We start from the raw sequence: 13,099 nt of genomic DNA, 5'->3' as shown, positions 1-13,099 counted from the left end.
GACTTTGTGCCAAACTCTGCTGAAACGATCTCCAAGGGCTTGCTGCTGAACTTGCCCCCTGACCAGCGCCCCAGGACCAGTGGGCGCTTCACCCTGAAGAAAGAGACTGTGTGTGCTGCTATCGCTGCAGTACTGACAGAGGAGTCTGGGAGCACTGGGCATCCCTGCCACGCTCCCCGTAATCCAAGGCATCGACATCCTCCCGAACACCGTGACTGGCGCCCCAAAGCAACAGCGAGAGCAAAGTGAGGTCCAGCCGCCGCTGGCCCGAACACCGTGACCGCCTCTGCACCGGGAAACCTAGAGCAAAGTAAAGGAGGGCCCGTCCGGTCCAAGCTCCCGAATTGACTGTGCCTCGAGCCGTCAATCCACCTGCGAAGACGGACAACCGCCTGTGAGAACCCCCCCCTCTGGTCGGTATCCTGCCCGACAGCCCAGCTGTGAGCGCATAGCTACAACCGGCCCTTGGCTGGGTACGTCCTGCACTTGGGGACCGTACTGCCACCGGCCGCCACCACAACAGTCGTCGCCTCCAGGGTTGGAGAGAACGCCGAAGGAAGGACCCTGCCACAGAACACCGCTGCCCCGGATGACCCGTGAACTGCTCGGCTGAGAGCCGCAACGAACAGCGACCCCGGGAAGGCAACGTGACGTGGGACAGCTCCCCTGGAAGCCGCCTGCTCCACAAGAACTTTGTTGAACTGGGCAGAAGGCCCTAAAGAACGCTTATTGCTGGAAAGAACTGTGGCAACTTGAACTAAGTAACTTGGAACCGCTATTTGAAAGTTTGATAACTGTATTCACAAGCCTGCTTGAAAGTTATATAAAGATATATATTTTTACAGAATACAGCTTGGTCTCATTGTGTGGTGGGTTGGTTGTGAGGGTGTAATATTGCAAGTGTTTAACCCTATGTGCCCCAAAGATTAGCCTACGACTGCTTAAGCCACACTACCTAGAGGGTAAGCAGAGGTTGTCTGGAAGGTAACCCTCAGCCCTGACGAGGAAGAGAGAGTCCCTGTTTGTCGCTAGTGTTCCACTGCGCCAACTAGAGCCTCCCCCTTCCTACATAAACTATGAAAGGGGCAAAAATAAATATTGGGTTTTAGACGTTTGCCTTTTGTTTTTGTTTGAAGAAGTCTCTTGAGTCGTAAGATGTGGTTTGAATCCTCCTCTTGCTGAATAGTGTGTGTGGGCACCAACACCATGTTAGATTTGATTTTTGCTTTCAGGTTAGAGTGTGCACAAAGTGGGCTCATAGTCCTGTCCGGAACATGTTTTTCATTGGACTCATTTGGTTACCTTGCCTTAGCATCTGATTTGTTCGAGCTCCAGTATTTTAATCTCTCTGATGCTCGGGCACTCTTGTCCACACAGTAGACCATCGCCAACAACCCAGGGCTTTAAGGGGCGTGTAGCCCTCTGGAGTCCAGAACCAGCTTCAATCACCAGAGAAGGCTGCGTGGGTGATGTAACAAACTTCCCTTTCTGCCACTCAAAATATCTGAGGGCAGACCACCAAGGAGTGTACAATCTCTGCCTGTCCCTCAACCACAATAACGCCTCCTGTCAGTCGTGCCTCGCTTTTTGATCAAAGAAGACACTCCAGTATTGAAGGAAAAGACACTAAGCACCTAAGAGAATGCAGGAGCTGGACCTCGCAGACACCCCATACACCTTCAGTGAATAGGATAACCTAGTTGCTGAAAAACGGGAGAGGCCGGTTCATCCAGGAAATCACATGTTTAACTGTCACGGAGTCCGCAGATGGGGTCATTGAGGGAGTCCCACGACCAACAGAGAGTATGTGTAACCAGCGCTGAGGACCTGCTTGCACATTAAGACTACTGTCAGGACTGTAACTATACCTTTAGCCACAGAGGCCCACATCACAAACCCAGGGACCCACAAAACTTCCCATGCTGTGGCAGATCACTACTCTCAAGGAAGTCAGATGTCACTCTGAAGCACAGGCGCAGAGATGAGGCAAGCCAAGGCCCCCACTGCCTTTGCACTCTAGTCAGCACTTGCAAAACCCTTTGAAGTGGGGCAAGCCTCCAGCCAAGGGCGCTAACCCCAATCAACTGCCCAAGCCTCGCTAAGGGCCCTGAGTATATTATTGGCCCCTCCTAAAGCCTGAATCAAAAACTCCATTGCTTGTGCCCACGACCCAGTCGTTGCTGAAAACGTTTTCCAAGCCATACTTGAGACCTCCATTGATCCCAGAGGATGTTGAGGCTCCTAGGGTGGTCAACTTGGGTGTCGAAAAGAAATGTAAATCCTTTCACAGTAACCCAACATACATCAATGGCCAGTTTTCACTCAACTCCCTGGTTGTGCACACTGCAGGTGAGCATGCCTTTGGCCAGGCCACAGGCGATGCTTCTACTTCAGACAAGGATAGCAAGAAAATAGGTGCAGCCATGTCAACACATTGGTGGATAGCCAATTCCGTGACACTCCTTTCACCACAGCAGGGTACAGAGGGAGGACATGCAAATGCCCCTTAAGCACTTCTCAGTGAAGTATGGGTAGCGGGGGGGATAGGTGATCATATCTGAGCTAAAACTCCTCTATAATGGCAGCATCCTTTGTGCGTTTGATGCCGCATGCAGCCTCTGAAGGCATCATTGCTAGAAACATTGTCAAACACAATGCGTGGGTCCGTATCTTTCGGTTAAAACCTGAGGTTCTACAGCATCAACCCCAAATACACCCTCCCCTGTTCACCCCCCCCCCCCCCCCCCCCTGCCCCTCCCTCACCCCGTTGTTTTACCCAAGGAACACCTTTTCAGACTCCATGTTGATGAGGTGCTAGAAAATATCAAGTTTTTTTTTACTCACTACTGTATTCTTAGATCCTAAAGTGTGGTACATCGTGGATTTTAAGCTCTTCTTTTTATGAGATGGGACTGGAACATTTTTAGTTTGCTGTGATTCCCTTTGTCTCACCAGTGGCCATCAGGTCTTTACAAAAATGATGGCGCTGGTAGCAACACACTTTCTGAAGCCATGGGTGGCAGTTTTTCCCCCTACCTGAATGACTGGCTATTAAAGGCAGGCTTGCCCAGGCAGTTGTCAACGAGCTCCAGACTACGGAAAACCCTCTGTCCTTATTGGGCTTCAGTATCAACATGCGGAAGTCACACCCAACTCCTTCTCACATGCTCCCCTTAGTCAGAGCCATTCTGGTTAGATATCGTGACACCCAACTCCTTCTCACATGCTCCCCTTTGTCAGAGCCATTCTGGTTAGATATCGTGCCTTTTCCCTGGGAAAGAGGGTCAAGGAAATTCAGCTTATGATCTGACCTTTGAGCCTCGGTCCTGGGTTCCAGTGAGGTTGACTGTGAGGATGATGGGACTAATGACCTCCTGCTTTTTGCTGGTCGAGCACTCCAGGTGACATATGCAGGCTCTGCAGGGGAATTCGAAATCTCAGTGGCCCACTATCAAGGGGACCTGTTCAACCCTCTTCAGATTTCAGAGAAGATTCCAAAAGGCTTGCAGTTGTGGGGGGGAAATCCCTAAACATTCCCCACACAAAGCTGATAGTGGTGACCGATGCATCACTTCTGGGATGGGGTGGACATCTGTGTGAGGTGAAGATCGGAGACCTATGCTCTCTGGCGGAGTCCCAGCTCCATATCACCCTTTTGGAGCTGAGGGCCACCCGCTTGATGTTAAAAACGCCTTCCTTGTACCTATCAACGGAGCTGGTTTAGGTTCTTAAGGACACCACCTCCATGTGGTACTGAAGCAAACAGGGAGGGGTGGTGTCATGGACCCTGTACTTGGAGGCTCTGCTGCTCTGGAAATTACCAAGGAATTTTCCTGATAATGAACCACCTGGCAGTTTTTTGAATTCCCAGGCGGGCGAAGTCACCTGGTGACACCTAGCGGATCACAATTGGCAGATAAAACTGAAGGCGACTCAAACTCTCTTCTACGAATGGGGAGGACCTTGGCTCGATCTCTTAGCCACTGCTGAGAATGTGCAATGTCATCAACTCTGTCCATTGGTGTTTTTTAAGGCGTCTCCCACTAGGAGACACGTTCTGCCTAGACTAGAACTCCCTACTCTTTTATTTTTTTGTCTATATTACTCCTGCCCCGAGTTCTCAAGAAGGCCGAGACCACCCTCGGCCTACTCATCCTAGTGGCTTTGGAATGAGCATGGATAGTATGGTATTGCAAACTCCTAGACTTGAACATCTGTCCTCCGATTAGGCTGCCCCTTTCAGGAATATCTGCTGTCGCAGCAGCAGGGTAGGGTTCTGCACCACGGCCACACAATCTCCACCTTCATGCTTATAGATTGAGCAATGAAAGCTGGCTCATTCAACCTTCCCCTGCAGGTGGTTGATGTCATCTTGGCAGCCAGGCATTACTCGACAAAAACTGTATACACCTGTTGGGACAAATTTGTAGCTTGTTGGGCACTCTGCAGATAGACTCCCTCCTGGTGAAGTTATCTGACATTTTGTTATTTGTTCTGGCCTTAACCTGGCAAGGCTTTGCTCTGGGAACAATTAAAAGGGTACCTTTCGTCTTTTTGGCTGTTGCTGTATTAGCCTTCATTGTTTCTCTAGTTATGCGTTATTTAAAAGGGTTACAACATTTGTTTCCTCACTTTCTGTTTGTCATAACCCAGTGGAACCATAACTTGGTACTTACATTTCTGGTGTGCCCACCCTTTGAGTTGCTTCACAGCTGCCCCTTGCGGCTTCTCACCCTCAAGACAGTGATCCATGTCGCCATTACATCGGCGCAGCATGCGAGTGAGCTTCAAGGTCTCTGTCAAACCGCCGTACGCCACCTTCTTCCTAGACAAGCTGTCATTGTAGATGTGGGCTTTTTCTTGCCTAAAGTTGTGACACCGTTCCACTTCAGTCAGAAAATCACCTTGCTGGCGATCTATTCTCCGCCCCATCGCTTGGACCCCAAGATAGCTCTGAGCTTTTAGATACAATGGGTGAAGGATTAGCTATTTGTGGGGCTCTCTCTTGAGCAAAAAAAAAAAAAAAGGCTCTGTGGTAGAGCACCATCTCTTGCTGCATCATGCTCTGCATTAACCACATGGCTGCTGGGCGTTTTCCCCCCCTGTGCTGGAAAATGCCATTTTAGTGGCACCATGACGAGCTCAGCTCGTCATCAGCACACGACACCCGTGGGTGATGACGAGCTGAGCTCGTCATCAGCATCGAAAGGGTTAAGATCTGCTGTGCATTGGCCAGAGAGCAGCCCTCAAACATTGGCGATTCCTCCTAACAGGAAGAAGAGCATCGCTGCATCTGCAGCGAGCGCCACAGGTAAACACGCAGAATAATAAAATGGTCATTACCATTTTATTATTCTGTGTGCTGCTGTGCTGTTCCACACAGACGAGGGTGGGGGCGGGGTTACAATAGCAGCATGTTGACTGCTGCCAGTGCGCATGTCGGATAAACCGTCTGTCTACAGCCGACCTATCTGACATGCACACTGCAGACCCCGCAATCCCAGGGCTGTGAAACAGCCTGGGGATTGCTGGCACAGGCCCTAGCCTCAAAATGAGCTCAGGGTTAGCCTGATCCAACCAGTCCTGGAGCTGCGCTCATGCTGAAAACAGCATAAGAATAGCTCCAGGATTGGTTGTTGGCACAACAGGAAATTGTGAACCACCCTCCTGTTCATCACTCGGGACTCAGAGGATAAGAGATATGCAGCATGGGTGAGTCTTGCTGCTTCGCACTGCGACCCCCCCCTGTTTTTAAATAATAGTAACCGCCACTGCTCCAGAAGGATATAGTGCTCATTCTACCAGGTGCAAAACTGTAACAACTGCTTTGGTACGTGGAGTCCCTGTCCTGGACATTTGCCTTTCTGCTACATGGGAGTCCCTCCATATGGCCTTGAAGCACTATTGTCTGGACAGTCAGGTTCACAGAGAGGGGTATTTTACCCACTTTGTTCTGCAGGACCATCTAGTTTGAGTTCCTTTGACCCACCTCCAAATCAGTACTGTTTTGGTATCTATTCAAAAGATGAGGAATCGGCAACTAGAAGTCTTTATCAGAAGAACAAGTTACTTACCTTGGGTAAAGTTTTTTGAGACTCCATCTAGACACAGATTCCTTCCATCCTCTCCATTCTGTGAGTGGACTCTACCCATTAATAAGATCTGAAGCCTAGAAATTTGCACACTGGTTACACCAATTTACTGGAGCTTTTCATCTGGGGACGCGGACACTCTTGAAAGCAACTGGCGTTAATGCACGGCAGTGGCATGTATATAGGCTCCACATGTCATTTCAGGAGAGTGAACGGTATCAGTACAGAGTTGCATGTCACCACCTACCAGCTCACAGAGGTACTGCTGAGAAGTTTCCAGATCTGCTCTGACTCCTGGGGAATATTCAGGTGAGGAATCTGCTTCTGGATAGTCTCTACTAGAAAAGTAAGTAACTTGTTCTATTTGCTCACTTATTCCTACTCTACCAACCACCTGACTCACCGCCACTGTTATCACAGAATGACAGTCTCATCAGTAGCAACACATGGAAGTAAAAGCAGCTGGGGCAAAAGCTCCAGAAAGTGATGCAGTTCATCAATTTAATCACAATTGTGAAAAACTGATAACGTGTACATACATATTCTAGTCAAACTGAATTCAATGGTTCTATGACAGTCTATTTTTGATCGTTTCAGGGTCGTCTGCAAAGGAATTCTTTACGAAATCTAAGTTACCTATTCTAGAGCTTTCCCACATATGGTAAGTGTACTTGCACAGAATTAAGGCGTCTTACTATAATTACTTATTCAGTCCGTACATAGTGAAAAGCTTAGTTTCACCTAGGGAAATTATTACATTTGAGTTGCAATAGTGTATCTGTCTGCACTGCATCATGTTGTAGGGCATATTGGTGTTGGAGTAGCACAATACATTTATTTGGTGGAAATATATTGCTTTCCAAAAAAGACAGTAAAGAAGCATATGTTCAAGCAATATTTCTAAATCAATTAAATCTCTCCTTGGTGCCTCAGCTGCGCTCTGGGGTAAGCTTTTAGTGCAGTCTCCTGTTGTGAATGAATACAAAGTGAAACTATCATATTTTGTCTTCTGTAATTCATTTTAGGGTATTTAGAACGACCTTCTTTTGTAATCCAAAGAAAGGTAAAGTGATCAATTGTCATACTTAAACCAGCACAGTGAAGGGCTTTTAGCTGTCCCAAACTGCAATATAATGAAAGATAAAGTCAACAATATTTTAAAATGTTATGCTGGATAAAGTAGTTGTAGCAATATCGTTTTGCACTGTATAAGCAGTCTGTAATATTGAAACGGGTAGAGATAGATGCTTGATCACCTGCCCAAATATTATATTTCCCAAATACAGGGTGATGTTAGCTGAGCCATTTAATGAAGTGTAATGAGATCAGTGTCCTTCTGTGATCTTGTACTCAGAAAAACAAGCATAATGGGCTCTTTCTATAATTCCATAGATGAGAAATTTGAGTAATCTTTGGCGTAAATTAAGTTAAATATGACTAGACTAATAATGTTTAGTAGGTCACTGCAGATTAAAGCTCTTGGAGCAATTTCCTTCTGCAAACTAATGCAGGGCTAAGTAAATTGAGAAATCTGATTCTGTGCTCAAATGTACAGTAACTTAATTAGAATACAGTTTTTCTTCCCGATGCAGAGTGAACTGATTGGTGCAATCTTCTGAATTTGATATAGATTAAAGTAATAAGTATGACCTGATAATCTAATCAATTGTAATTTATTGATAGTGCTTGTTTTAGTAATAAAGGCTGAACGTATCTGCGATTTTCATATGGACTTTATTGTAGATTAACTCAAAAAACTTGTAAACACTTAATGACTAAAGTAATTGGATTAATCCTTCTGTAATTGAATGCAGCTATAATAATTGGTGTAATCTGTTATGTAGTAAATTGCATAGCCATTGCAGTAATTTCCTTCTGCAAGTAGGGGTTACTGTAATAAGGGCACTCCCATTATGTTATCAAATACAGGGCATAATAATCAAGTATTGTGCATCTACATTTTAATGAAGTGTAAAGTGATCACAGTTACCATATGCTTTTCAATAGAATGCAGGCCCATTTAATTAAAGTAACATTCTGTGACACACATATATTTAAATGTTTATTTATTTACAAACTCGCTTCTAATCCCCTACAGGATAAAGTAATGCTACTTTACTTCTCTTTGTAGTCTTTTTAAATGAAATTAATGAATGTGTACAAATATTAAGATGTTTATTACAAGTGTACATGGCACAAGAACTCTAATAAGATGATGTCCGAGGAGATTTTATATGGCAGCCGTAGTTGTTGCATCTGTTATGTGTCTAAGATAATTTTGAGGGAAGCTTGCCCTGATGTTGCCTGTGCCGCATCAGTTCCGACCGTGCCTACGTCCGCACGTGTATGTATGTGTGTGTGTAATGTTGCTACCCTTTGTGTGAGACGGAAGTTTGTCATGTGCTGATTCCATTACAAGCCTTTTTTAAATTTGTGAGAGACTCTTGCACATTGCTTATAATGTGCCTGTTCTGCGTATGTTCGACAATTACAATTACATTGCTCCTGCCAATGCATGTTTTTTAAAACTCTATAGGAGGGCTCCATGCTAAAGTGTAATATTATGTACATGACCTGTTTTCTGTGCACTCACGTACCTAAAGATCTTTGTCCAAGATTGCAGTTGTGGTACGTACCTGAATGCTATACAGTGAATACTTGAAATCCAGAGTGGGATGCACGTAAATCTATCAATGTAAGGAAAATTACTCTGTGAATACGCAGTGAAAAGAGACGTAAATCTATTGAAGTTTGGAAAATTACTTCGAGAAGACGAAGTGAAAAGAGACATTTGATATCTGTTGAAAATAACATGTAACATATTTGTTTACTGCAACTTGAAGGTGCCCATGTTACAAAAGAGGACATTTCAAAAAACCTTTCTGAGTTGTGGTTTCTGAACAGATGAGATGGGTTGTTTGCACGTTCAAAAAGATGTACAGTAAAAAGTTCAGCTGAAATATATAAGTTAATCCTACTACCTATTTTATAAATTAAACATCCAGTGACAAGGAACCTTGCCATTTACAGTATTTAGGACAAGCTGAGTTTGTCCTAAGACCCTACATTTTGGGTGTTCATGTACTTGCATGTAGTCCATAACCTAACCATTGAAAAATATGGTTGCCCTAAGAGTCTCAAGTGCTTCTGGAGTGAAGTCTTCTGTCTGATCTTAGATACCATGATTGCCACGTAACTGTTATACAGAATAGGGGTTTTCTAACTCTGTTATGGCTCCCCATTGGAGTAATGGTTTCATTCGAAAAAGTATTATAGAACATGGCAGTCTTCTTTCCACTGTTACTTTTCTTAGCACAATCCCACCACACATTTGCTTCTTAAGCTGGTAATGCCCCTTCAAGACAGGGCAGCAAAATCCTCACTCCCCCACTGATGAGTGTGCAGCGCTAACAGGAGGTCAGGTTGTGCCAGTTGAAAGTGGAGAGGAGTTTGACCAGGGATTATTTTGAACTGTCAAGCATGTGTTTCCCCCCATAGAAATATCTCTGCTTGTTTATACAAATTATTCGAGGAATGCCATCATTAGCCACCACTAACGACAAGTATTCATTATTGTAGGGAGAAACATTGCCTTCCCACTTGGCACTTGAGTACTTTCTATTCCTCTAACCCCTTGTGAAACTCTAGAGTTACTTCAACCCTGTCTCTACAGTAAGACGTTGTTGTAGCACATGATTTGTGATTCACTAAATCAGAATCCTTCTATTATGTACATCATGAACGTGGGTACTGACAATGTTATTTTTCCTTTTCATTATTTTATTTAGAAATGGGGTATACCTGAAAGTTAACAAGAATTGTGTACATCTGAAACATTTTAAGGAAAGTGTCAACGTGTCATGACTTATTAGTTGTGGAGATTTCGATCTGAAATATTGATATTGTATATTTTCTGCATGGCATAATATTCTAATGGCTTTTCATCTTCTATAGTTATATAACAGCCAGGTAATTTTTGCATTAGCATTGTGAGATGTTTGACTGTACATTCTTTGGTACAGTATACCTTGTTAATTGATACTTTGATGATTTTTAGATTCTATTTTGAGATAATTGATCGCCCTGCATTATAAAGTAAACCACTCCACTTGTTCCTATTTGCGTACTCCAGGGCTCGTACTCATGAAAAAGTTGAACAGTAGGCATATGTCTACAGGCAGACAAAGCTCAGTACTAAAGTAATCGCTAAATGTTCTAGCATCACATTGGTTTTGAAACATGCTGTCTTTTGGATGAAGGTTAACTCTCTCCCCATAAACAGCCCAAACTAATCCTTGCCACAGGAGGAACTGGGCCAACTCATTACCCTTCAAAGGGCCACCATTCTTGGCAAATCTCACAGGTTTTGACTCAAATCTTGCCTGCTTACCTCTGGTCAATGTAATAATTATGGTCCCCAGTCTCCAGCTCTGTACTGTCCTGCCACTACTCCAAACTGAACACTAAATGGAAGTCTGGTCACGGCACTTTTTAAACATTATTTGTACTGGTCTCCCCAGGAAACTCATTACCAAGCTTCAAAGACTGCCGAACCAGGCTGCTAGAATGTGCCTAAACGTCAGGAAGTGTAACAGCACCTCTGCCTGCCGGTTGATACCATGTCTGCACTATGGATAAAGCATACTGAGGCAGAGGTGCATGTTAGTAGAACAAGGAAGTACATACTTTCGATTGCAGCAGCCCAGAACGTGGAAGTTTCTAAAACACAACTTGAGATGTGAGCCCAATCAGTCCCGTCTCATGCTGTACAGGAAACCTTGAAGATGGAAACTGCACAGATGGGGGAAAAACAAGGGATAACAATATTGCCCATCCAGTCTGTCTCAGTTTCTTCCTTACTTTCTCAGTTTATCTGTATAACAGATGCGAGAGTGCTGAAGTAGCTTAACTGCTGCTCTTAACACTTCTTGTAACTCCCTAACAAATGAAATTTTGGATAGTATATTGATTCGCATGTAATTCAGTTCAGATGATATAGATCTTAAGATAACTCCAGTTGGACTGCACAAATCGCTAAATATTCTGCCAGGCAACCCTGTCTCTAACTCAACTGGAATTGTTCTAGCATCTTCCCGGTCGATGAACCAGAACGGGTAAGGCCTGCTCCAGATTTTAAGGATTTTTTTCTTACAGGTGAGCGGCCCCTGAAAACTCAAGCCAGATGCCTGGCTCTGCTCAGGGTCCACTTGAACCCTCGACCCAAAACGAGCCAAGCTTCCATGTGGCTTCTATCAGTGCCTGGAATTAAAAACTTAGCATGAAACTTCGATGTGAAAAAGGAGAGAAAGAAACCCCCTTCTAGTGGCTAAATTGCATTATGGTAAACCATAAATCCTGGGATCAATCCAATCTTCCACGCCTGTCGTAACTGTGGTAGCCTAGACAAATATTTTATTCAATTCAATTCAATTCAATTCAAAATACTTTTATTCGAATTTCATGAAATTCATAAAAGCAACATATATCAAAAACAGTTCCACAATTTTAAAAAAAAATCTATTTACAATGCACAGAGTTTGCATTTGTTACAGCTCTCATATATTTAGTTTTCACAGATTTTCCATCGTTTTGCGGGCATGCGTTATCAGTTTCAAAAAAGTGCTGCTGCGAAAAACGAATTCATCAATGTCCAGGGAAAATAACATTAGATAAGAATCTTTTAAGGAAAGTGGTCTTCGTTTTCTAAAATACGGTAATAAAAACCATATGATATATTTTAAATACAATTTACAGAAGAATAGGAAATGCAAATCATTTTGTATACTTATTCCATCACAAAGGCAGGGTTTAAGATTCAATGTCTGATGAAAACCCAGGGAAAAAACAGCAAAAATTTTACAGTGCCAGCCCTTAAGCGAAACAGCAACGATCTTTCCCAGTTGGTCATGGGGAGGGTGAGATATAATGGCAGTGGTTGCCAAAATCAGTTCATTGCCCATATAAGTCACGACTAATGTTTTAAGTATTTCCTTTTCCATTCTTTCAGAATTATAAAGTGCCTATTGTGCGTGTTTTAGCTCATGTTTATCTTTAGGCTCTATTCTGGAAGGGTCGGAGAAGAGGTCACCCCTGCCCACGGAATGCAAGGTCTTTAAAACTCCCGCGAGCCAGGGGATTGCTAAACCTTTTTCACAACCAAGGCAATCAGTTATGATATCCTGCGTTAGGGCGGCCAAATTGTTCTTCCATATCCTAAGCCAGAATAAAGCCGGGGTCTAGTCCTAATAAAATCACATATATAGGGCAAGTTTAGTTCCTTGTGGTAAATAAACTCAGATGATGAGATTGGGGCACCCAAAATCTTTCTACAAAAACGATTTTCTTCTCAATGGATGCTAATGCTTTTACCCAAGCCCCAAACCTCTTCCCCGTACATGGCTACTGGTACGCACTGTCAATTAAAAACATTTAAAATGGCTTTAGTAGCACCTATTTTCTTTGGGCGGGGTAAGCTCAGAATGGAGTTGATGGCTTTTGAGAACTTGCCCGTGTCGTGGGCCAAATGCCCACTCCACGAGCTGTTCGCAGCAAAAACCATCCCCAAATATGGGAATGTGCTCACGGAGTCTAACTTATCAGTGCCCACATATATGGTGTTGAGCTTCCGTTTGCCTGGGCCACATGACATTATAAATGATTTTTTTAAATTCACTCGCAAATCTAATGCCTCCATGTGTTGTACAAAAGTTTTGACAAGTGTACGTAACGCGTTTGGGGTGCGGCCCATTAGGACCGCATCGTCTGTGTATAAGAGAGCCGGTAACAGTTGCCCCTTAATTATAGGGACGTCTAGGGATTTGGTTAACCCATTGATATAAATAATAAAAAGCAGGGGTGCTAAAATGCACCCCTGTCTGACCCCTCTTCCTACTTTAATGGTCCCAGAAACTTCCCCGCCCATCCCAATTCTAACCTGCGCTTTGAGGTCAGTGTGCAGATATGCCAAAAAGTTTACAAGGACCTCATCTAGCCTATAATCCAAGAGA

General features: G+C 44.0%; 1 protein-coding gene across 19 annotated transcripts in view; it reads left to right on the top strand.

Moving 5' to 3' along the window:
• Window positions 1-13,099, top strand: part of REPS1 (RALBP1 associated Eps domain containing 1) — a 1,100,512-nt gene that overhangs the window by 430,712 nt on the left and 656,701 nt on the right. For all 19 annotated transcript variants that reach the window (XM_086927540.1, XM_086927556.1, XM_086927550.1 and 16 more), the window contains exon 7: window positions 6,690-6,753. In XM_086927540.1, coding sequence (XP_086783666.1) covers window positions 6,690-6,753 — 64 coding nt within the window. The remainder of the gene's footprint in view (window positions 1-6,689; window positions 6,754-13,099) is intronic.

The sequence above is a fragment of the Lissotriton vulgaris genome, chromosome 6, assembly GCF_964263255.1.
Source record: "Lissotriton vulgaris chromosome 6, aLisVul1.2, whole genome shotgun sequence".
In the NCBI taxonomy this organism is placed as follows: Eukaryota; Metazoa; Chordata; class Amphibia; order Caudata; family Salamandridae; genus Lissotriton; species Lissotriton vulgaris.
This window is presented reverse-complemented; position numbering and strand designations above follow the sequence as displayed.